This window comes from Nilaparvata lugens, chromosome 12 (assembly GCF_014356525.2).
Source record: "Nilaparvata lugens isolate BPH chromosome 12, ASM1435652v1, whole genome shotgun sequence".
Lineage (NCBI taxonomy): Eukaryota > Metazoa > Arthropoda > Insecta > Hemiptera > Delphacidae > Nilaparvata > Nilaparvata lugens.
In genome coordinates this window covers 8,057,302-8,084,764 of record NC_052515.1, presented here as the reverse complement: position 1 = coordinate 8,084,764, position 27,463 = coordinate 8,057,302, and the positions used below count along the sequence as shown (strand labels likewise).

General features: G+C 35.8%; 1 protein-coding gene across 1 annotated transcript in view; it reads left to right on the top strand.

Annotated features, from left to right (window-relative positions):
• Window positions 1-27,372, top strand: part of LOC111051570 (transient receptor potential protein) — a 47,935-nt gene extending 20,563 nt beyond the window's left edge. Inside the window, 14 exon segments of the mRNA XM_039438860.1 lie at window positions 2,513-2,655; window positions 4,881-5,082; window positions 6,876-7,046; window positions 8,004-8,238; window positions 9,710-9,862; window positions 11,027-11,172; window positions 14,141-14,247; window positions 16,390-16,523; window positions 16,977-17,100; window positions 19,525-19,553; window positions 19,556-19,719; window positions 20,773-20,937; window positions 24,500-24,716; window positions 25,693-27,372. Coding sequence (XP_039294794.1) covers window positions 2,513-2,655; window positions 4,881-5,082; window positions 6,876-7,046; window positions 8,004-8,238; window positions 9,710-9,862; window positions 11,027-11,172; window positions 14,141-14,247; window positions 16,390-16,523; window positions 16,977-17,100; window positions 19,525-19,553; window positions 19,556-19,719; window positions 20,773-20,937; window positions 24,500-24,716; window positions 25,693-26,795 — 3,093 coding nt within the window. The 3' untranslated portion in view covers window positions 26,796-27,372.
• The last annotated feature ends 91 nt before the right edge of the window (window positions 27,373-27,463 follow it).

Sequence of the window (27,463 nt, the reverse complement as noted above, 5' to 3'; positions counted from 1 at the left end):
TCTTTCCTCCAACTTTCTGTCTTTCTTATATTTTTCTTTCTCTTCCCTTTTACGCTTGTTCATAATCGTCGATAAACCATTCCTTTCTCTAAATGTCTCATAGACTTTTTCATTTTTACAATTTTCTTCTCTACGGCTTCAATCCCAATTTTTTATCCCTTCCTCATTCATTTCTCCTTTTCGTTCTTCTTCTTCTTCTCCTCCATCATCCTATTTCAATCAAACTTATTCTTCTTCTTTTTCACCTTCTTCTTCTTCTTCTTCTTCTTCTTCTTCTTCTCTCTTTTCTAATCTTCTTATTCTTCTTATTATTATTATATCTTCGTCTTCTTCTTCTTTCTTCTCCTCTTCTTCTTCTTCTTCTTCTCGTATCTCTCAACAATACCAGAGGCGTCCTTCAGTCATTACTGTCAATGAACATTTCGTAAGCAGTTGAATAAGGGGATTAATTCTACTACTTAGTCTGAAACTTCTTTTCGAATAATTAGGATGACTTTTGTGGTAGTCATTTGATTTCGTCAAAGGTAATTAGTGCTCGAGTAAAGATTATCTCTGGTTTCGTGTTCAAGTGACTTGGATGCTCATCAGGGTAGACGAAGCGATTTATCATAAAAAATCAAAAAAAGTATCATAGTATTCGAAGCAAAAATATTGAAATTGGCGGATGAAAAAAGAGAACAACTTAGTTGAATTAATAGTCAATCGGTGCTTCACAATAATTAGGGTCGCGAAATCAGCTATACGGCTGCCTAATAAGCAGTCGTTAGGTCATGTCAGAGGCCCTGAAATTGATCAGTTGCGACCTGAAAACTCTGACACCAGCCCTGTGCCAGCCAGGTCACTTGATATTATTAATTATTAATACTAGCCATACGGCATTCTTATAGCTTATATGGCAGAGTTCTAAAAGTCCTTGTGTTGAATGCATGAAATATTCCAATTTTTGGGAGAGGACGCTTCGATGTATTTCAAATCCACTGCACCCACGTACCGTAATCACATTGATATAACAGAATTCATTGACAAAAAAAAATTGACAATTAAATAATGTTCAACTGCAATGTACAGGGAAATCATTTTTCTATTCCAATAAGATCAGTGCTCTTATCCAATACTTTAAAATTATAGAATGAGAGTAATTCATTTATTAAGTTGAAATATCACAATAATGAGATGAAGAAACATGCACAAGTCCAAAACTTCTTCTCTTCCTGGATTTGGTAAAAAGTAAATTCGTATGGCTTTTGTTGGTGGGGAGTCCCTTGCGGGAAGGTCCCACCGCCTGAATTTATAATTTAAGCCGTCAATGGGCCTTACGACTGTCATACTTCAGCCGGGACCGACAGTTTAACGTGCCCATCCGATAACTCGGAAGTGATCTGGTTGAAAACCTTTTGGTTAATTATATTGTTCAAAGTACAATATTGATTGATTAATTGAGTCAATTCTCCAATATTACAATAATTTTGTAAGATTTTTCACAATAAATGAATTAATCGCTCACTTGTTGTCACAGTAATGTCACTTGTTGTCACAGTGTTGTCACTTGTTGTCACAGTGTTGTCACTTGTTGTCACAGTGAGTGATTAATTAAAGTGAAAAATTAATAAGAGTGAAAAATTAAAATATCTGACTGCTAGTCGTTTTTTCTAATAGCAAAAAAGTGATTTAATAATAATCAGTTCGTGATGGAAAACAACATTGAAGAATAAATACTGTATGGCAAAGATTTTTATGAAAAAAACATCACTTCTTAGAGGTTCTTCTCTCTCCCCTCCTCATTCTTTCTCCTTCCATACCACATTTCATCTTCTTTCTCGCTGCCTCAAACATGCCAATACCACGAGCTTTGTATGGGGTACTCCTATCTCTGTCAAGGATACAGATTATGTACAGTGCCTTCTTATTTTCTCACTATTTTCCATTCTCTCTTCTCCGTCAAACATTACTCAATCCACACCTTTTTCTTCTCACCGTCACTTTCTTAATTTTGGTCACATACCGGTATTCGTCTCTGTGTATTTTGGCAGAAGTAGGAAGCAGTTGAACGTTCGTTGACCTCTTTGTTCTCTTTCTCATTCGTCTTGTCCTTCTTCTCTTCTTCTTCTTCTTCTTCTCCTCCTCATCCTCCTCCTCCTCATCATCAAACTCCTCCTCCTTCTCCTCCTCCTCCTCATCCTCCTCCTCTTCATCCATCACCTCCTATGATTCTCTTTCTCCTCCAACGACCACCTCTTTATTCTTCATCAACATTTTTTGACCTAATTCTCCATTTATTCACCAACTCTTCATCCTTCTCCTTCTCCCACTACTCATCGTCCTTCACCTCCCTCACCATCATCCCTTCTACTTCTTTTCTTTTTCTCATTGTTCTTCTTCATCTTTTTCTTCTCCTTCATGTTTTTTTTCCATCTATCGTCTTCTCACGTCATCATTCTTTCTACTCTCGTCATTCTTGGTTGACCGTGACTTTCTTAATTTTGTGTTCACTATTTTTGTGTGTCGCGCACAGAGCTGGGAGGCGGTTGACCGCTCGTCGAGCAATTTCACGCCGGATATTACTCCGCTCATTCTGGCCGCTCACATGAACAACTACGAAATTCTCAAGATCCTTCTGGACAGGGGTGCCACCCTTCCCATGCCTCACGATGTCAGGTTAGTCAACATACACACTTTATTACACAATTTGAGTCTTAGAAAACAGATTACATTACTGTTTGTCAAATAATAGAATGCTTCTTATAAAAACTAATCACCATACAAGTACGCTGAATTGATCAATTATTGATAACTTGAGTGAGATATTGATTACATTACTGTTTATCAAATAATAGAATGCTTCTTATAAAAACTAATCACCATACAAGTACGCTGAATTGATCAATTATTGATAACTTGAGTGAGATATTCGTTATAAAGTCAGTAGAAATAATAGGACAATAGGCGAATAGTTGAATAGTTACCTATTTTATTTTCTACCGCCATCTATCTCAAATAATTATATTCTTCGCGTCAAATATATTTATTTTCCCATTATTACATACTAGAATAATTTTTATTCTTGGAGATTGGATATTCTGGTAATCCATTGAACTTCTTCATATCCTAAAAACGATCATTAAGTGGTACGGAGTAGGCATCTGCAAAGTTATTATACAAATATGTTTTGTACAATTACAAGGATAGCAAACCAATGCTAGTTAAGTGCTGACTTTATAACCATACATTAATTAATACTGCAACAAATAACTTCTACCAAGACATATTATCTTCAACTAGTAGGCTTATCAACAATATTGGGTAGAGAATCCATGGTTATATTATCTACTTTATACTATTTCTACTTTAGATTCTAGGCTCAAAGGATACGAAAATATGAACTAATCTAATTTATAAAATTTGAAGTTCTCATTATCCTAAAATTTCAATTAGTACTAGAATGGGATGGATACTATTATTATTAATACAGTATTTCTATCATATCTTCTTATACGTTATTAAAATGATTAATTACAACATTTCAATTATTGTGAATAGAAGATGTTCATTATAATTTACAAGCATACGATACAATGAACTTTGTTATTCTCTTAAAACATCGTTACATATAGTAATATCGGGAAACGAGCTTCGCTCTGGAGTACAAAAGCATGAAAAATTCTTTACAAAATAAGAAATTATAATAACATTCAAAGTTCATACAGAAATGTTCTATCTATAATCACAGTAAATTGATATCAATTCCCAGAGGAATGCAAAACTTTCCCTCACGAAGGCCCGGTTGCACAAAAGCCGGTTAAATTTCAACCCTGATTAATTTCACGTGAACTAAATCAGAGAAGACCATTTCAAAAAGATGGATCTACTGGAATCAATCAGGATTGAAAATAACCCGGCTTTTTTGCAACCGGCACTAAGTACCTGATTGAATGATTACAAAAGTTCAACAGCTGAGTCATAATTTTGACACATTCCCACACACATGACCTCGCTCACTCACTTCCATCATCAACAGACGACGAAATAATTATTATCTGCTTTTTTTCCAAGAATGAATAATAATTATCTTCTCAATGTCCTCCAGCGAGTTTTACCCCGGGATGAGACCTAGTGAAATTGAATTTTTATATTATAAACCTACTATGTTCTGGATTTTGTGAGAATCATTGGAGCCGTTTTCGAGATCCGGTGAAATACAAACATATAAACAGAAATTGCTCGTTTAATAGTATAAGATTTCACAATAATATATTATGTGTATTTTTATAATCGATAATCATTATTGAAATAACTGATACCTTTTTCGAACTTTTTGAAGTGTCGTTTCTTCCAAATGATTTTTTAAATGTACTTTGTCGAAGTGTCATTTCTTGTAAATGTTATTTTTTTCCTTAAGCTAAGTTTACACCAAAGTTATCAACAAAATGTTAATAACTTAATCCTTATAGATTCAATTAGATTGAACATATCTTATCATGCACATGATGTACATATATGTTTGTCTAGTTCCGTTCAATCTAATAGAATCTATAAGGATTAAGTCATTAACATTTTTGTTATTAACTTTGGTGGAAACGCAGCTTAAATATACTCCTAGTTTCAGCACTTATACCACTTTCAAGTGTTCTTTTTTAATAATGATTCATTATTATCATTCTGTTTTATAACAATTCATTTTGAAAAACAGAGACTTGAAAATTACATGAGCGATGAAACTAGTAGTGTTCATGTGGGAAAGTCTTAAAAGGGCATTAGTTATTTCTATTATAATAAATAAATTCGAGTAGCCCTATTAAAACAGTATAAGATCATTATTATACTATACAAATTCTATCATTATTGTTGATTAACACACTATTTATCGATTATTTTGTGTTTAGATGCGGCTGTGACGACTGTGTGGTGAGCAGTGAACAGGACTCCTTGCGTCACTCTCAGTCGCGCATCAACGCGTATCGCGCTCTCACCTCCTCCTCACTGATCGCCCTCTCGGCGCGCGACCCCCTCCTCACGGCCTTCGAGCTGTCCTGGGAGCTCAGACGCCTCAGCAAGATGGAGACCGAGTTCAGGGCTGAATATCTGGTGAGAAAGTTGTGGATTCTACAAAATTTTCAGTTTTCTAAAATGGAAACTAAACAGCAAAGCTCAATTTTTGCGAATGAATCAATTTCAATTTATTTCACTCACACACACACACACACACACACACACACACACACACACACACACACACACACACACACACACACACACACACACACACACACACACCACACACCACACACACACACACACACACACACACACACACACACACACACACACAACACACACACACACACACACACACACCACACACACACACACACACACACACCACCACACACACACACACACACACCACCACACACACACACACACCACACACAACACACACACACAACACACACACACACACACACACAACACACACACACACACACACACACAGACACAGACACCTTATTGATTGATTTTTTTCGTGTTTTAGATTTAAGTTTTTTCAGGAGAAAAGACTCTGATATTATAATAATAATTTCCGTAGTTGGACTTTAGTGAGTGAGTAGTATTATTGCAGCGACAATAAGATTCTGCTAACTTATGTCTGCACGACTCTGAGAACCAGCAAATCCAGGGATATTTGCTAGTTCTCACGGATGAGGTGGCTCCACGAGGCAAGGACACGCCGGATATTTGCTAGCCTGTAGATTTTCACAGAGGAATACTGCAGACCTGGCAAGTACCCGCTTGCCGAATCTCGTGAGAACCGACTCTTCCACTAGCAGCAGTTAGGCCTTCTGGCACACTGACGTGGAGAGGGGGAAGTTTTCCGGAGGGAGAACTTCCAGTTGTTGAACAACCGTGATACCGAGTGGATCAAAAATCATATTGCAAAAAGTTAAGTTAGTTTTCCGGCATCATGAGATACGTGAGTGTCCTGTGTTTTGGGATTACCAGTGGGAGTGATAGCTGTGGGCGAGTGCCAGAATTTCTAGCTCCTTATAAAACATTTTCACCAGACCGAGACCCTAATTAGTAAATTTCTTGTTAGCAGAATCTTATTGGCAGGTCGTTTTTGTAGGAATAATATTTTGATAATATGTACTGCATATTTCGTCCTTCAAATTTCAAGTAATTGACATGATAAATGAGAAATTCTTCAGTTGATACAATATTGTTGTCTATCCAGTTTCCATGACTCCCTTGAAGTAATAATAAGATATCTTCAACCCCCATCAAGGGCGGTTACAACACAATAGAACAAAATAAAGAGAAAGTGGTGCAAAAAAATGGTGGAGGATTGAAGAGGTTTTCCAAATATAGTTATTACTAGGATAACCTTCAATCCTTGAGTAGGTGAAAAAATAATTTTGAATAGCAAGATTATCTTAGCTAATAGCGAAGGATATCAACCTAATAAATGATATCAGGTTTGATAATTTAATAATCAACTTAATAACTGATACTGTGTTTTCAACACCCAATAGAAAGTAGGATCATGATCCAATTAAATTCATTTATTTCCTCTTCAATGACACAAACATGTTTGAATAGTAAACAAAATTCAGGAAATGAAATTCTTCACATGGGCTAATATACCTCCTATAGTCTGTGTAAACCTCATTTCCAGCATTGCTCTTATGGAGTACAGTGCTGCCAGATTACTTATGCATCACAGAATCTGGAAACCCTGTGAGCTACTTGTATGTTATGAAGCGCTAATATGAAAGAGTAGATAATAAATTTTTATCGAATCAGCATAGAAACGGCAACAGTGTACAATCTCCTTGATTTTAGTGTTCAATAATTTTCTTTTGAAATAATTTCTTCTGCAGGAGATGAAAACTTCAGTGCAGACATTCTCCACAACCTTGCTGGATCATGTGAGGACCTCGAATGAGCTGGAAGTGATGTTGAACCATAATCCCACTGGAGAAACGTGGGAGCCTGGAGAACGTCAAACTCTGGAACGACTGAAGCTGGCTATCAAATATAAACAGAAAATGGTTAGTGAAACAAAAGTCATATATAGAAAAGTGGAATGACAATACTCTTCATCAGGCGGTGATGAGTTGAGAATCTTTAAAGTCTCCTCTACCACTCAATCTTGAATTGAGTATTAACTCATTGCTTATCGGAGAAACAAAATTTCATAAACTGAATCTAACATAAAACATTATTTGATAATGGCATTATAATAGCCGAAATATGTTGTGACTAAACAATTTTAAAAAGGATATTTGGATTTCTCTTTTATTTATATTATATAAGAGTAGCTGATGACAAAAAGACGAAATTAACACTGTATACAGGAAGATTTTCAGGCCTGTTACCAAGGTTTCAATAAAAAAAATTATAACTTCATAGTATAAACGGGAATTCAATTTTTAAATAATGTGTACAGTTGTTATACACAATAGAAGAATCATATTCTATTTCTTATTTCATAGTTACTGTCGATTATGTTCAAAATGTCAACCGATTGAAGTTATCCATGCTTTGAACATTTTCACCCAAATATTCATGTTCTGTGGTGAAAGGCGACTGGAACCTACACAGAATATTACACCGTTCAAGGATAAACAACTCAAATCAAATCAAGTTTCATTGTTAACATCGGTACACATCAAATAATTACAACTCGACATCACTAACTTCGTTTAAAAATAAAAAAATTCTTCCATTAGATATGAATTATCTCACACTCAAAATAGAGTAACAGGGCTGAAAAATCATTCTGTAGAGAAATGATAATAATAATACTTTCCTCTGTAGAAAGTATTGAATTTTTCAATCAATACTTAGATCTTTTACTTGGTTAGTCCAAATCATTTAGTCATTTTCATTATATGAATAAATGATTTCTTCAATCAATACTTCGATCATTTATTTCGTTGGTCCAAATCATTTAGTAATTCACATTATTATAATAATTATTAAATGAATGCATGTTGAACTGTCAGTTCGTAGCGCACCCGAACGTGCAGCAACTGCTTGCAGCAATCTGGTACGACGGACTGCCAGGCTTCCGCCGCAAGTCAATGCCTCTGCAACTAGTTGAGGTGGCCAAGCTTGGTTGCATGTTCCCCGTCTACAGCTCCATCTACATGATGTCTCCCAACTCCAAGATGGCCGGCTTCATGAAGAAACCCTTCGTCAAGTTTATCATTCACTCCGCTTCCTATGCTTTCTTCCTTTGTGAGTATAAGGAATAATATACTGTAAACTGTATACAACTTTAAGTCAATTCTTGTATGGTAGAATAAAGGTTTGTTGAACTGGGATTCAACCCTACTACTTACATGATGCATCTCAAGTAATCCAAGATGGTTGAAGGAAGCTGCCATACTGGGTTCTTCAAGAAAACTTCTATAATGTTCAGCTTCCTATGCTTTACTCCTTTTTGAGCATGAGGGATAGCCTATTAATATACCGTACACTGCAAGAAATTATTTATTGGAAGATAGAATAGATTACTGTACTGGGAATTGATTCACACTACCCTCATGATATATACGTAATTAAATATGATAGAATAAACCTATTATATGAGGTCCATCAAGAAAGCTTCCATCAAATTCAACATATATACTCAGCTTCTTTCCTTAGTAAGTATGATAGGATGACAAAATACTCAGTAAGTAAGATAAGGTATATTGTAGAAGCTTCCTTCCTTATCAAGTATATTGGAGTTTCCTGATTTTTATGAGGTTGACCAATTCTGCAATCAAATAAAATTCATCTTCTCCAACACCTCCTGTTGGATAACTCTATCAGTTCTTGGTATTTATCTATTTGGAAACTATCATCTCCGGAAGTATTCAGGATCTCCTATATAGCCATAACTTAGATGCTTTGAGTTTTGCTAATGAGTTCTATGTGTTCTCCTTCAGAGCCCATGATTCAACACCATAGAAAGGAAAAATCATGGAGTGATAGAGGCATGTAAACATCATAGTATCAATTTTGACTATTTATTTGTATTCAGGGGAAAAAACTTGGTCAGAGTGAATTCAACATCATGCTCTGAAGTATATGTAGATCATGTCATGTGGATAGGAATATACAATGAAGAGATTCAGGTCTTTTATTAATGGGGAGAACAGCCTGTTTAAGGCTACACAACAAATCCGTGACTGTGTGATAACTTACTGTGTCTGTGACTGTGTAACTTCATCAATTAGTGAAATTAAAGATTATGAAATTTATAACAATAAGCTTCCTTCTTTAGCTTCGTACACATATACGCGCTTCCAGCCCGCACCGAGCACGCTCCGCCCTCGTACCGCCCTCGGTCCTCCATCGTACCGCAGTCGCTCCGCCCCCGCTCTGCAGTCGCACCCATCATGAAAGTTACGGAAGATTTTAGCTCTTCTCGCGTTCCACTCTTGCTCGCCGGTCGATCATCAATCGCTCTGCTGGAGTGACGTTCGGTGGCGGAGCAGAACGAAAGTCTGTACGCACCTTTATATTTCAATATCCGAGTGCCGTTTTCAAGCTAAGCTCCGTTTTTCCTCTCGTAAGGAAACTGTAAATCAGCAAATTTATTGCTCTAAGTTACTTCAAACCCATAAGTATTATACCTCTCCATCCTCCCTATGTTTTTTTATCTATCAATCTATGCATCCTTCTTAGAATTTTTTGAATCTCATTTTGTTTCTCTTCACAGCTCTCCTTGGAGCAGCTTCCCAACGACTTGAATACCTTCTCATAGAGTGGTTTGGACCCGATTGGCTACAGGAAATTCTGTTCGAATGGAAACGCAAGGAAAGAGGCTCTTTTCCTGGATTGGTTGAATCTTGTGTTATATTGTACGTTATGGGTAAGTGAAAGCATGATGGTCCCAATCAATACTGTACGTTATGGGTAAGGGAAAGGAACAGTATGGGTACAGGTACATGTACAGGTATGGGTAAGAGAACGAATGATTGGATACTGAGCATGAATGATGTATAATCTTTTATCACGATTGTTAATCTTTCATGGGGTTCGTGGATGATGGTTATGTCTTATTTCCTCTTGAATTTCTTCCTTCCTCGATTAAACTGAGACTTCAGACTCGACCAATTTGAAGTAAAGCAAACTAGAGTTAAAACGAATAAAACCGAAAGAATAAAGTAAATGAAGTGGAATGATGATAAAAATAAATAGTGATAAAAGTGATAGATAGATAAAAAAGAATCGAATGAAGAAATAGTTATTTGTGCAACTAGTGCGCAAAGTGACAGTTTGCTGCACCGAAAGAAACGTTTACGCCCGAGCCGTAGGCGAGGGCGGAATGGTTTCTTGAGTGCAGCAGAGGAACTTTGCGCACGTATTTCACATTAAGTTTTTCCTACAGTTACCATTGAATATGAAAAGTGGGTAACTATGGGTAAAATTGCATGAAATGCATCAAATGTTTTTCTGTGTAATTTTATTATTAATAAAAACCTTAATTTATTGTCAAATTGAATAATAATGTAGTAGTAAATGAATGAAGGCGGCTGTGTGCTGAATGTTGTCCACCCCTTCAAGATTCTTATAACGTGCACCACCACACTATACCACAGTTACCAACTTAATATTGATTTTGCTGCACTGGTGCTCCATATAACCTACTAACTATTTTGCGTTGCCATGTTGCAAATCTGGAGTGCAGGAAAAATTTTTCCCGCACTAGAGCGGAAAAGTGATTCTTTGCGTTTTGTAATCATTGCAGCAATGGCCACTTTTCAACGTAACTGTAGGAAGGAAGATGAAGCGAACCAGTATGATAATGAATACTTTTTCTCATTATTAGGAATAAACTTGATTTATTTGGATAGGTCTTCTACTTTCAATAATTTTGTGATCGATTCATGATAGAATAAGATTTAGTCAGTGAAGGCGATTCATTTACTACATCTTATTTCCAACTTTAATAGTCTTTGAGATTTGATGATGGAATTTATTTTTATCATAAAGATCTACAGTATAATTATACTACTTCCTTTTGAATTTCTAGCTAACATATGGAACGAAATGAGATCTTTATGGACTAACGGAATTCTGGAGTATTTGGGAGATCTGTGGAATATTGTCGACTTCATAACGAATACTTTCTACACTCTCTGGATTACGCTGAGATTTACTTCGATATTCATTGTCTATGTGAGTAGAATTTTGCTATTTTGGATTTGAAGTTGAGGAAGTTTAAATAGAATGATATCGTTCAATACTTACATATACTAAATTATAAATACTTCATTTATTAATGAATTATACATTTTTGTAGATAAATATGTACGAATGATGATGTGTGTATGATTTAATCTTTTTGCGATCTCACTTTTTCCTAAGGTTTATAACTTGAGACTCAACATCCAATCATTTCAGCATCTCCTTTCAGAAAATAACTTTTTGTGATCAATGAAGGCTCGTGAATAATACTTAATTCTCTGAAAAACAGTGAGCTAATATTTGTGAGACGCTCTATATACGACACAACTGAAGAGACCTTGGAATGAAGAGGTCAGGATAGAAAAGAAAAGAGAGTGATGATGATCAAGAGAGAGATGGAGAGAGAGGAAGAGAGATGAGGAGAGAGGGAAAGCAAGAGAGACTGAGAGAGGATAAGGATAAGACATCTCAGAGAGACAAACGAAAATATTAGCTTTCACTTTGAACTCCATTGACAAGCTGAGACATCTCTTCGGTCACTCAAACAATTCTCAACTATTGTTGTTTCCTTTCCTAATTTCTCACTTCAATCATACTTACCTCTTTCTTCCCTGGCCTTCTAATTCTTGGTGCCTTTGGCTTGTCTCCAACTTGTACCTACGTCTTACCCTTGTTTTGATTTCTCGTTCTTGTCATTGGTTCATTGATCTGATTTATTCTCAGTATCCTCTCACTTTCACCTTTCACTTCACTTTCATCCTTCAAGTTGTCTCCTTCTCTCCCTATTTTTATCTCGGCTTCCTCTTGATTCTGTTCATCCCCTTTTATCATCGATTTATTTCCTACCTCCATTTGTGTTACTGTATTCACAAACATTGTTTTCTCCTTCTTCACCTTTGCATCTTCCAGTCTTTTTTTTTAATCCGCTATCACTCTAGCTACACCTGCACCAATTTATTCATTCTCTTCTCTCATCTCTTTCTACATTATCTTCTCATATATTTTCTGTTCCACTTCTGTCCCATCCTCTTCCCCTTCTTCTTGTCACTTGTTGCTCCTGCATCTCTTAATTAATCCCACTTATTCTACTGCAATATTCTCCTTCTACATTATTTTCTCATATATTTCCCCTTCCACTTGTTGTCCTATTCTCTTCCCCTTCTTTTTGTTACTTGCTGCTACTGCATCTCTAAATCATTCGCACTTCTTCTACTGTAATTGTCCTCTTTTTCACACAAATACTTCTCTTTATAAACTCCTCCTACTCCTTCTAATCTTCTATTCTTGTTCTTCAAGATTTTTTCTTTCTTTTCTGCTCTTCATTCTCAGTTATTCTTATACTTGTCTTAGATCTTCACTTTCATATTATCTTTCTCTGTCATTCTTAAAGTATTTTTTTGTATTCACTTCATATTATACTTTGCTCCTCCCTCATTCACTCATTTCTGTATTCTTATCCTCATCGTCCTTCTCTTTATCCTTTTTTCTTCTATGTATTTTCCAAATAGCTCCCTCATATCTTCTTAAAATCATACTTTGCTACTTTCTCCACAAATTCCATCGATTTCCCCGTCACAATTCTTCTCCTCCTCTTATTTTTTCTCTTAGTTTCTTCCTCCTTCTCCTCATTCTCCTCATTCTCCTCATTCTCTTCATTCTCCTCATTCTCCTCATTCTTTCCATTCTCCTCATTCTCCTCCTTCTCCTCCTTCTCTCCTCCTCCTTCTCCTCCTTCTCTGCTCCTCTTTCTCCTTTTCCTCCTTCTCTTCTCTTCCCCATCACAATCACCTTCCTCAACAATTCTCCACTTTGTTCTCTACCTCCAAATAGCCTGTCCAAATAACAGCACAAAGCAGATACGTCCACTTCAAAGCTTAGTGCCGTCCATTTTCTAAGTGCTGAGCCCAGAAAGGTTAAGTCCCCCCAATGGGACCGACTTCAACGAGATTCCTGCGCTTTGTTTTCTACTCATTGCTACTGTATCAACTTATTTGTTTTATTCTCTTTCAATTGTGTGTTTGCTCTGTACTATTTTGTTTGGTTTTGCTGTTTGTTCCTTTCCCCAATACTATCTAATTATTTGTTCTAATCTATTTTGTTTGTAGCTGTTTTTTCTATGGTATTCAGTGAACTATTATCTCCCCCTTAGTTTCATACTTCATGACTCTACACTCTTCCAGTATCCTCTATCCAGTATTCGAATATAGTTTTATCCATTCATTCACTACATCATTGACCCATTATCGTCTGAATCAGTTTTCAGTTCTAAATAGATAAACACTACTTACTACATGAACAGTTCCTATATCTACAGAAGAAACCATCTGTCAGAAAATAATGGATAGTTCAAGAACTGTGAAATTACACTGAAATCTTACATACGAATCTTTCGTATTTTCTGGTAAGAGAGTGGTTGGAGATATTTCAAATACTTTATTAATTCCAAGAATACCAGCTCCTCTTAACGTTGTTATCTCAAGATTTCGTTCAGATTTTCAGAAATAGATCCATAAACACTTCGAAAAACAAAAATCTGATAAAATCATCATTGAGATTGAATGCATAAATTGTGTCTTCTATGAATCATTCAACTGAGATTCATCTGAATGGAATGTATTAATCATTGATCAATGTTCTTCTGCTTGTAAGTGGTGTAATTGATTCAATAGAACATTGATTCATTGCATAATCTACACTGATTATGAGTAGTATTCGATTATCAAGAATCATTTAAACTGTTTTTAACCTATTGATAAATAATGGTATTTAATATGGTTCCTTGTACCTTCAATTAACTTATAGAAAATAACTAGTACCCTGTTTTGAAATCAAACAAGACTGGTATTGAAATTTATGTCATTTTCAAATCTAAATATAATGATTAATATACTAATGTGTATCTTTGATCAGGGGAATGAAGAAATTTCATTCGAATTGTAGTACTTTTGTCAATTTCCAGAGAGAACATTCGAATGGGATAGATCCGTGGTATCCGAGAGAGGAATGGGACCAATTCGATCCGATGTTGTTATCTGAGGGAGCTTTCGCAGCTGGCATGATATTCAGGTGAAATCCTATAACCACTTCCAAATTACGAAGAAAACTGTCAAGAAATTCATTATTTACAAAGTAATACTTGATTTTACGTCATATTCAACATCAAATTCCAAGGTCGCAAATATCTAATAGAAAATAAATTCGTCTGAAAATTCTATTATTGAACACCCACAATACTTTGAAATGGATGAATGAATACAGTAGATCATCATTTATCTAAACACCGGTTATCCGAATCATTTTTAGAACAGAATAGGCGAAATCTCCGCCAATTTAAGATATTATTATCGAAAAGCATTAACATTAGCCGAATTCAAATTTTACAGTAAAGTATCTAACCAGTTAACGTATTCGAATAAAACAAGGGTATAAGGGTGATTTTTCAGTAAGTTTCAGTTTTTTTTTTCAACTCCAATTATCCGAGAATTTAATTAACGGAATCGAGTCCAGTTTAATTTATTTGCATAATTGAAGTTCATAATAAATTAAATAAAAAGACTAAGAAACTGTCAAAAACCACAGATTTAATTGCAAGTTAGAAGGACCGGTTTCGGTGTAACAACCATCATGTAACGCCATTAGTGTTGGCCTATTTAACTCACAATAAAAACTTTGGTTTTTGACAATTTCTTAGTCTTTTTATTTGATATAAATGATTATCACAATATCAACTTCTCAACTACACAAAAAGTAATTGAAGTTGTACTGTATGTATATCAATAAATTCTCATCCGATTCCATTTTCCTGATGAATTGATGTAACATATTATGTTTCCGAATAAACAAATGTAAATTGATTCATGGATGCAAGGTAACAACATTTCTCTATCAACCTCTCTATTCACTACACGTTGTTTTACCGAATATTATTCTAGGCTAAAATCCAGGATCAACTAGATTTAGGCAAAATTGTAGGCTAGGCCTAGCTTTATAAGCTTCAGAACAAATCTGTTGCACGAGTGTGTGAGAAAGATATTGCGAGAGATAGAGAGAGTGAAAGAGAGAGAGAGGATAAGAGAGAGTATATGAGCAAAAGAGTGAGATAGTGGGAGAGAGACAGAGAGAGAGCGAGAGTGAGGGATCAATGGATGCGTTTAGAATGCAGGTTCAGATGCCAACTTGACTCCGTGCATTTCAACTATCCACTAAACAGGCCTGCCACCATGATAATACTGTGTCAACAGGGGAATATAGCACAACTGGTTGTCAAATATACATAGATAATAGATGGGGCTTCGTAATGTTTGTATAGCCTAGTTAGTTGCTAATCTATGCAGTGAAACTAACGTAATATAAAAAAAAATTCCATAACAGACATTTTTACTCCTGGTTACACTGACGTCTATTAAATTTAACAGTGTTCAAATGATGACGGTCAAATATCATGCGAACCATAGATTGGGTTGCACAAAGGCCTGTTGAATGTTAACCGTGATTAACTGCCACGAGAACCAATCAGAGAAGTCTTCGATTGACATTGTGGCATTCACTCATAATTGAAATTTAACAGACTTCTTTGCAACCGGACATCCGAGTTGCATCTTGCATGGAACCACGGAATAAATATACCATTATAGTAGTGCTTCTCTACTCTGTGATGGAACCAAATAGAATTGATGAAAACTAAATTCAGTTGAAAAGACTCGAATAAAGTTGTATATGATGTTGATGTTATTATCTTGATGTTGATGTACTCGTATATAATTGTATTAGTCCAGTCAAGGAAAACTAGAGGAAATATGAAAAAAGTTGTGAAATTATGTAAGCTTTAATTTGTTATATGACAGTCAAGTCCTTAAGATGCATAGTTTTTGAGTTTTATGAGAAACCAAAACATGTTACCTTTAAACCACCCAAACCCCCTAAGCATAGGGGTTAGGGGTAGGGACTTTTGATATGTTCACCTCCTTACAACCCTTAACAGAACTGTGGGGTCAAAAATTGTCTTCCCAACATTTATTTCCCTCTATACCCTTCTTTGAGCATTCATTGCCTGGACTATATGTATATGATTGTGTATAGAGCTTCCTCTTCTTTATCAAGACTTGTGAACTTCTATTTGAAACGTACTTTCAAAATGATTACTACGTGAATATGCGAACTTGAATATTATTCTAAGTAATTATTCATGCTGGGAATGTTATTTTTCAGTTTCATGAAATTGGTGCACATATTCAGTGTGAATCCTCATCTTGGACCTCTACAGATTTCACTTGGAAGAATGATTATCGACATTATAAAGTTTCTCATCATCTACACTTTGGTTCTGTTTGCTTTTGGATGTGGTAAGTGATTATATAGATTTCCTGATTATTTCTACAATCAAATCTTATATCTGAGAAAATAAATTAATAAGAAACATATGAAAACATGTAGTACCTTGTAGTACTTGTAGTAAAATGAATTATTCATTATTTCCCACATTTCAACTTGTAAATTACGGTCAAAACTAGTAATATTTAAAATAATAAAGGGTACTACAAGTTTTCATATTGTTCATAAGTAGCCCATTCAAGTGAAGTGTTTTACTAAGAAAATAAAATGTGACTCCTTTATCAATTTTTCAAACTACCTATTTGAATTTTCCATTACATACAATATTACTAGTACCCTTTTCATTTTATTTAATATATGACTGGTTTCATGTCATATTGTAATGAATGAATAATTTTCTTATCTTACATGTTGTATTTTTCCGATGTCGATAGTTTCTCTAACTGATATATTCCTTTTTTCAGGTTTGAATCAGCTACTATGGTATTACTCGGACTTGGAAAGACATAAATGCTACCATCTACCCTCGGGATTACCGGATTTTGATAATCAGGACAGGGCTTGTACTGTATGGAGAAGATTTACCAAGTATGATCAAAATTATGACAAATTACTAATTAAGTAGATAATAGAGAATAAAGAAAATTCATAGTACACTAATAAAGTGTGGACAAATGAAGGATAATAAGTTACGAGAGCATTATTTCTCCATGTAGGACATGATGTTCTAAAATTATAGATGAATGATGATAACACACAGTTGAAATATCACGAGCATTCAAATCGGATCAATAATTAATTGTAGGTGGTACAGTAAGTATGATACCAGCAAAACTGCAGTAGAATCAATTAAACGGAATTCTAACCAAGGCTTCATATTTATTATAACCATTCATTTATTACAATGTTCTTTTTCCATTAATGAGATATTGAATAATACTGCTAACGCTATCCATTGGAGAGAATAATTAAAGAGTAGGCGGGCACTAGCGTGTTTGCTCGACTCCCATTGGCCAGCTCTGTCAAGCGTTGAAAAAGGGAGTGGCGAGTCTCGCCCAATCACAGAGCTCCTACGGAACAGCATAAGGACCGCCTTTTTCTAAACCGGGAGCAGCCATTTCCTGAAAATCATCTTAGTTTGTCGATTTATTTGCCGAATACATCTACTTAATTTCAATCTAGACTAATAAAAGCTTGAAATCAACTGTTCTTCCTGTTAATAGTCCCAATACAACTGATATTATAAGTAATAGACTAAAGCTGCGTTTACACCAAAGCTATTAACTAAATGTTAATAACTTAATCCTTATAGATTCTATTAGATTAAACATAACTTATCTGTCACACATGATGAATATATGTGTTTGTCAAGTTCCTTTCAATCTGATAGAATCTAAGAGGATCGAGTTATTAACATTTTCTTAATAACTTTGGTGTAAACGCAGCTACTTCTATTTTGCAAAATGATCAAAAAACAAATTAGTAAACGAATATTATTTTGAATCATTAGTGAGAATAATTTGTGAGAATTCTTGACAAATCCATGCTTTTCCTCATCTTACAATATACTAACATTCTCATAACTTGCAGTAGGCCTAGGCCCGCTTTTAAACCTAAACTCATCAATGGTCGTATGAATGTTTTCAAGCACGTATGCAAGAAACTGTTTTGTTTTGGACGAGTTTGTTGAATCAATAAAACCATCTCACAAGATTCGATACGAGAAAATCTCGGCAAGTTCTTTGATTGATCTTGACGTGGGATTACTTCAATGCATCACTAATACTGTCTTAGCCTGAATCTCTGTATCACGAAACTTTTACATTAGCTTCCCTTGTCTTTGTACAACATGAGAGCACGTATTTGAAATTTTACTCGGTTTATTTCGATTCATGATTATTTTTGAGAGGGATTAAAGCCTCAAATGAGAAATGTAAATACTGTTTTGGATACTGTTTTTACTGTTACGAGGCACTGAAATAATAAAATTCATTCCAGACCTCTTCCACACAGACTCTAAGATTAGTAAAAAAAAACTGAACTAGATAATTATAAAGTACTGTACCTACAGTAACTTTCCCTTCCATAATGATGTATGAGGCCTGAGATTCCAGCTCAAAGTATTACATGCTAAATAAATTCCTTAGCCTATATTTGTTAGAAGTGGACTAGCTTACAAACTTCACTTTTCTTCTTCATTTTTACCCTTTCTCTCTCTCACTCCCTCTCACTTCCTCAATCTTCTCCTGTCAATCCTCTTTTCCCCTGAATCTTTACTCTCATCAATTTATTTCTCATAGTTTGTCAAATTCCTCAAATATTTATTAAACCTGCCATCTAATGTAAATTAGGCGTAATGAATAAATGAATAACTCTTATCCAACCTCTCTCATTCTCTCCTATTCTACTTCTCTATACACCTTTCGTTCCTTACTTTTATACCCTTCATCAGCCTTTTACATGAGAAACCATAGTCGGCCAAATATTTATTCATCTTCCTTTCTTTCATTCCAGCACACCCCACCAAGAAGCCTGTTTTTTGTACTTTTATTGGAAATTTTTTATTGATTTTAATTTGTTTGTCTTTTTGTGTAGTTGAGAAGTTGATATTGTGGTAATTATTCATATTGAATGAAAAGTAATAAGAAATTGTCAAAAAAAACACTGATTTATTGATAATTAGAAAGACTGGTTTCAGTTATTACACCATTGTCAATCTCTGATAAACTGTTTATCAGAGATTGACAATAGTGTAATAACCGAAACCGGTCTTTCTAATTATCAATAAATCAGTGGTTTTTTGACAATTTCTTAGACTTTTTCATTCAACATTTTGTTTGTGTTGAATGAAGTTATTGATTTGATCTGATTGTTTTACATTTTAAACTGTGACATTTCACATGACAACACTTGACATTGATAATCTATGATATAATTGTAAAAAATATTACACCAATTTGAATTATAATGCCAGAAATCAATAATTATTCCATATTTTCCTCACTTTTCCAGTCTATTCGAAGCATCTCAATCGCTGTTTTGGCCAGTTTTGGATTAGTGGATCTTGTGACGTTTGAAATGACTGGAATCAAGGAATTCACTCGGTTCTGGGCGCTGCTTATGTTTGGATCGTACTCTGTCATCAACATCATTGTCTTGCTCAACATGCTCATTGCCATGATGAGCAGTTCTTATCAGATTATCTCGGTAAGTTCTCAAAATTGGTTCAGAGGTGGAACTTCTTCAGGGACTCCTCACTAATAGAAGTCAGTCATATGAATATGATTATTTATTGGTTCAATATGTTTTGAATATAATATAAAAATTCTCTCTTCCCTCTCCTCTCCGTTTTCCTTTTCCTATCCACTTTCCATCTTTTACTCTCATTTCTAACACTTTTTAACCTTTTAACATCTCACTACAGGAATGATGAGACACAGAATGGAAGGTTAAACCTCCTCCTGCACTGCATTCCATCTTCCTTTTTCTTTACATTTTCCTCCTTCATCTCTTCCTCTTCCTTCTCATTCCCCTTCTCCTGCTTCTCCTCCATCTCCTGCTCATTCTGATACCCCTACGTCTTTTTCTCATAGTTCTGCTTCTTCTTCTCCACCTCCTCTCCTACTCCTTCCTCCAGCTCACACTTCTCCTCTTCGTCCTTTTCCCCGTTTCCTTTATGTCCTTCTTCTTCCTATCCTTTTTCTTCTTCTCCCGCTTTTCTTTATCTCCTCCTCCTCCTCCTCATTCACACCTCAACTACCCTCTTCCTTTATTTAACTTCTTTCTCTACCTTAACCTCATCTTCTCGTACTCTTCTCAGAAACAGTAATGTAACAGTCATCCTACCTCCCATTCTACAGGTAAAACCAAACACGAATGAAAGTTTACGTCATCTCCAGCACGTTATCTTCCTTCTCTCTCCCTTTTGCTTCTCCTTCTCTTCTTGCTAGTTCTGCTTCTTTCCCTTGTTTCATATTTTCTCCTCCTTCTCACGTCACATCCCTCTCCTACTCCTCCTCTCCCTCCACCACTTCTTCTTCTTTCTTCTCCTTCATCTTAAACACTTCCTCATCCACCTTCTTCACCACATACACCTCATCATCCTCCTACTCCTTTTCCACTCATCAGCCTCCACTTATCCTATTCATCAATGTAACTTAATTCTTTCTCATTCACGAGAAACTTCATCTTCTCACTCTTCTTAAAACTAGATCTTTTCATTAACTTTCTGAACATTTCATTTTTCGTAATATTCTTCAGGAAAGATCAGATACAGAATGGAAGTTTGCCAGAACTCGACTGTGGATGTCCTACTTTGAAGAGGGTGACACACTTCCCCCTCCCTTCAACCTCATGCCAACCATGAAGAATATCACCAGAATGATGGGCTGCGGTAGCAGTAATCGCAAGACTGGATCCATGATGGTCAGTTAATCATTTAATCTCAAAATTATTCAAATAAATATTAACTTGAAAGAAAAAGACCAAGAAATTGTTAAAAAACCACAGATTTATTGATACTTAGAAAGACTGGTTTCGGTTATTACACCATTGTTTATCAGAGATTGACAATGGTGTAATAACCGAAACCGGTCTTTCTAAGTATCAATAAATGTGTTTTTTTAACAATTCCTTGGTCTTTTTCATTCAATATGAATAAGTACCACAATATCAACTTCTCAACTACACAAAAAGGGAAAAATATTAACTCATAATCTAATTATATTTTTGAGCTTGTTCCAATACAATCTATGATCAACCACTGGAACTCATCATAAAAGAACACAATTTCAGAAAAAAATAGCTATTTATGTATTAAGAGCGTAATGCGCGACTTTATCACTCGCGCAAAACACTTATCACACGACGCGAAGCGGAGCGTGATAATTTTACAAGAGCGATAAAGAAGCATTACGCGCGAATTACATACAAAATTTTCTCCACAACTGCACAAACCTGTTAAATCACTTATATCTGGCGGAGTTAATAATTCGTCTACACTGATATCCATCATAGCCGCAGAATCAGAACAATTAACGAATTTTTAGGTTAAGATCTGACCGAGAGTGGTTTGTCTTTTGGCAAGCTGCTTATCATCAGCTGATTAGCGAGCGTAAAGAAACTTTTCTGCGCATGCGCAAATTATTAGCGAGCGTAAAGAAACTTTTCTGCGCATGCGCAAATTATTAGCGAGCGTAAAGGAAATCTACTGCACATGCGCGGATGGTTAGCGAGCGAAAAAGTAGATTCTCCTCAGAAATAAGCTGTTTTACGAGGAGAATTGAGTATGTGAATTCTTTCTTTACGCGCAGTTGTAGAAAAAGGAATTTAAGTGCCGGTTTTCGAGCTCGGGATTTAGCTGAGTTCTAGACTTTAAACAGCTTGAGTCAGAAAATTGGCTTTCCAAAACGGGGCGTAGTCATAGTCAAAGTCACGTTTAAATTAAATTTCGAAAAACTAGAAAATTGAACACAAAATAAAATAAAGAGAAAATAGTGTAAAGTTTCAGCTATTTTGAACTATTTAGGAATATTTTATTTCGTCAAGGAAAAACGTTTTCAATTCTAGAAATGAGAAAATAAAGATTTATTCTGCTGCAACTATTTACTGCGACTACGCCCCGTTTTGGAAAGCCAATTTTCTGACTCCAGCTGTTTTTTACCTAAATCCCGATCTCGGAAACCGCCCTAAAAGAACACAGCACCATATACTCTAATTAAACCACTTGTTGAGCTGTTTGTCCCAGGTTCATGTTGCAATGTGAACGTACCCTAAAAAGATCACGACAAACATTTGTATGAACGACAGTTTGTCACCAAAAGCTGTTTACAAGCGTTGCTAGGCAACTGGGGATCAACTGACATAGAATTAGGACTGCTATACAAATCGGAGCATTTCTATAGTAGCCTCTAAATATATATACAACCCCTATATAACAGAGAGAGTTCAGCTTTATACATATAGAGGGCATCTAAATAGGGAGATCTCTACAGGGTAGTAGACTCTATGGGGAAAGCTGGTGTAGGGAATATTGTATGTGCCCTGTATCCTTGCCCCGGAAGGGGTAAAGGGTTAGGGTTAGGGTTAGGGTTGGGGCTGACCCTCAGAGTGTATTCTCTGGCAATGAACTGTGTCGGCGTGAATGGCATGCATTGTGAATGCAATCAGCGGTGCCAACCTCATCAAGGATTTCCGAATGCAAATTTTCGTGTTGCTCAGTTGGTATTGCAAGTGAACTATTGTATGACACTTGGGTGATTTGACTCCTGTCTGAGAAGACTCTAGTGTTGAATCCAGGATGTACTGAGAAGAATGATTTATGAGCTTCAAATCACTTCTTGTAGTCTAGAAGACTTTATTCGAACTGGGAAGATAATATTCTTTATTAATTATCGTGATTTAGAAATGGGAAGATGGTAATGTGAGATTATTGAATGACTTTCAGTACTGTTAGCATAGTAAAAGCCTAAACTGAATTGAATAAGTTGGTGGTTTGATCCCGTAATGAGTCGCATTATAGCAAACGAAACTTGACATTGAATCCAGTTTCAATAAAATAATATATCGTTTACACTGTCAATGTACAATCGGCCCGAAGTGTTTCAAGGCTTGTAAGTCATATGCACCAACTCATTTCAATCAATGAGAGTTCAAATTATGTATTTATGTCGAGTATGATTCCCAGAGACCTATATTTGTGATTGATAGGTAATTGATGGGTAATAGAGATAAGAAATGGTGAACATACAGTTTTTGGTGAGCTCCGAACCATCGAAAAGTACTTTTACATCTTTTAGCTTATTTCAAGCAGCACCTTTTCAACAAAAGTCAATCGATTAATCTCGTTACATGCATCAATCACAACAAAATATTTAGAATACCTTTCTACTTCTATTTTAAATTTGTATTCTTCAATTTTTTGATGGAATTTTAAGTCGAGAACTTGGTTTTAATTACGCAAACATTCATGTTATGGCTATGATAATTTAATTTCTAGCTTGGATAGAATTTAATTCATTAATGGAGATGCTCATGCTGCTCATGAGGAGCAGAGGCTGCTCATGCAATCCGCATTAAACTAATGTTACCGCTAATAAAACCGTTACTCTCAACTAGACCTTGTCAAATAACTAGTTGTTTTGCATCAAACGTTACCTCGTCATGACTCTCATTGTTCGTTCTCTCTTTCTTTCTCTTTCATTTCACACCGTTCATCACTCTTCCCCCACACACTTCATCAACTTATATTGGGTAAATAGTAGTTACCACACACTATTCTTGTTCAACAGGTGTTAAGCGGGTTGCCTAGTTGCGCCGTGAATCAGATACGGTAATACCACAGATCCAAACCATCTTGTCCTTTGGTATTACTGAAGATCCATTTTTGCCGTTTCTATTTTTCGAAAAATTTATTTCAATTTCTTTATCGGAAATCCACTTTATCGACAAGTCCTTCAACTTATTTTCCAAGTTTGTTTCTGCTGTTGAGCGAGTGTAGAGGGGGATACAAACATGCTAAAGTAGTTGGATTAACCAATTCAATTAACTAAAGTAGTTGAATCAACTTCAATTTGAACTTATTACTAGAATGAGATGATAATTACTCAAATACCTTAATGCTTCTTTTTCATCCATTACCCAAACTTGTGAGATCGATGGCGTCATATAAATAGAATGCGAATATTGTTTTGGAATAGAATACGAACTTCCAACCCAGAATAACTGTATATTTAAGTGATATTGAAACATATCCAATCTTCTAATCACTGTTATTCTTAATAAAAAAACCACTCAAAATAGTGATGTGGTAGATAATAACATTAGAGACTGGGAAAAATTGTCACAACTTCTCATTTATATCGTTATTGATATATTTTAGTGAAATCAGAGACTTTTGACGATTTTTAGTTGTTTCATTTGAAAACCTTGTATGATATGGCGTGTATGGAAAGTGAATAAGTGCTGAGTTCTCTCTATTTTTTCTTAGAAAAAGTCACAAGCCAAAGCCCAGGAACGTCATACAACTATCATGAGGATGCTGATCAAGCGTTATGTGGTTTCCGAACAACGAAAGAGATTCAATTTTGGCATAACCGAAGATGACGTCATAGAAATACGACAGGACATTTCCACACTCCGCTATGAGTTGATTGACATACTCAGGACGAATGGAATGAAATGCCCACAAGGCAGCAAGGCTGATCGTGAGTATCTTAATAATAAATGGAATAATGTTATAATTATTTATAGGAACATTTCCTCTAAATATGCTTTCAATGAAAATAATGTTGTTTAGCATGAGATATTTTTTTAGTGGTTTTTCTCAAACAAGCTTGAGACCAGTACTCTCTCTACTACTCTTAATTAACTGAGGGGTAAGTAAGAGAGGGTAAGAGAGGGCCGACTGCACCCTAACTTCGCCCTCCTAGGTATAAAATGAAGGCAGTCATTCTATTCTATTCCTCTGATCAATTCCAAATCTCTCTTCATTCTATACCTTCTATCTTTTTACCCTGTCGAATACTTTATATCATTCAACAATGGAGGAGGCTAGGAAAAAGTTCATGAAGAGGATCTTTTGTTATGCCAGCTGTTTGTCTTTACATGGTTCTAGTACATAGTCTATATGACTAGCCTTTTCGACCATCCAGCCTAAAAATAACATTGTTAATCTCTTGGTTAGTGATACCATAATATAGTGATTCATTAGGTATAAGTCATGGTATGAGTCATGAAGTTTTCGGTATACTCGGTTCTATAAACATTTGACTAGGTACTAATCTTGTTCATTCTGATATCGATTCTATAATCGAAAGGCAACTATATTTAATCTAAAATACTATGTTGATTGAATCGTAACCACAGAAACATAATTAAATTGTACCATAATCTGATTGATATGAATTCAATGTTCATGAATTTAAAATTGATTGAATTAGAATTTGAACACATAATATTGAATCAATTACATGATAATTTGATCCATGATTGCACCAAATATGGAATAGAATTATTCTTATAATATTCGTAGTCTTAAAAATCAAGAAAGTCGATCAAATTGAACATGATAATATTATTTTATCCATTCTGTTGAATTGAATGATGAATGTTGTTGTGAAATGAATTTGACCTGATATTTTTCGCATTCTGGAGCTAATACTCTCTCATATTTCCCTACAGTGTGTGGCAAGAAGGGCAGAGTTATGGAACGCCGACTCATGAACGATTTCCACATCGGCATAGTCGAGGGCATAGTCAACGAAGCCATCAAATCGGACAAGGGACCCAAGGACATCTTCGGCAAAATCGCCAAGGCCATCGGCAAGAAAGCTCCTGGAGGATCAGGCAAGAAAGGCAAGGACTGGAATGCTATGGTACGTCACAGTCAGATGATCAAAGATCCCATCGGTAGTACCACTGAGGCCAGGAACCGGCAATCACGCCGGCAAAGTGCCAGAAGACACATTATAGATCATCAGAACGACGCCATGAACATGGATCCTGAGAGGATCATTGATTACAACCCGAAACTGAAGGAGTTCACACCTGCCACCAGGGTGGCATACGCTAAATTTAAGATCAAGAAGATCCAACAGGAGTATGAAAACAAGGAGGATGGAGATGGTACAGGATCCATCAGTCAACAACCAACAACGTTAGAGGGAGACCCCGCAACTGTGACAACAACCAACGAAAAATCAGCTGCAACAACATCTTCAATAGTACGTCCCCGTCCAAGAAGTTCCACCTCCCAGAAAAGTCAACCTTCAACATCTTCCATGAAGGATCCGGGGCCTCAGATACCGTTCCGACCAAAAACCCCCATCGAGGAAGATCCTAGGGAAGGTGCAACTACTCCTGATCCTAAGAAAACATCGCCTGGTAAGGAGGTACCTGCTCCTGATCCCAAGAAACCAGCACCTGGTAAGGAGGTAACTGAGCCAAAAGTGACTTCTGCAGCATCGACAGAAGTCAAATCAGAGCTAAAACCTAGTACTACGTCATCAACAAAAGCTCCAACACCTCCTCCAAGGTCACCAGCTCCTGGTGCTTCCCCTACTCCTGGTACATCCACTCCTGGTACATCTTCTTCTACTGCTTCGCAGAAGAAAGAAGAAGTGAAGAAGACTGAAGAAGGATGTAAACCGGAGGATGAGAAGAAGAAGGAGGTTGATAAGAAGGATGATAAAGATGATGAGGGTAAGAGGCCGCCAGTGACTGGAATAACGAAAGCAACTGGTAAGTCTAAAATAACTGGCCAGGTTATGTCCGGTTGGATTTAGAGGTAGGAATAGGTAGTATAGATGTTGACAATGATTATTCTTATACTCTAAATTGGAACTATGAATTAATACAAATTTTGTTTGATTTAACAAAAGGCCCAAGAACGCCGTCCATATTTGACAATAATTCCAGGTAGGTTCAAAATTGGAAAATGCATTGTGATCCCAACTGCCTCTTACAAAATCATTTCAGCCCGACTGCTTTGAAAATACACTTTTCATGAAACAAAGCTCTTTTGTTGACTATATCAATCTCTTGTCTTAACTATATACTTCACCTTTGCACTCTTTTATTCCAGAAAGAGTGATATAGACAACTATATTAACCTGGATTAGAAAGAGTAAAACGTGAATAAAAATTAGAAATCCAAGTACCCTTTCAAAATTGTTCAATCACGACATGTTTCGGCTATATAATGAATGCCATTTTCAAGTAATTTTAAGGGTACTCAGATTCCTAGTTTTATTTATATTTGAGAGTAGCCCTGAAGAAAAAAAGACAGAGTGAAAAGACAATAGTGAAACGTGTATGCTTCTCTAAACTTTTGTTGGCGTGAGAGAGAACAGAGCCAGAAGATGAAGTTTTGAAACAGGCTGCTGTTGTTCATCAAATTCTTCTCATATTTCAATTGAAAAATCAATACTGTAGAAAGTATACAATTCAGCCG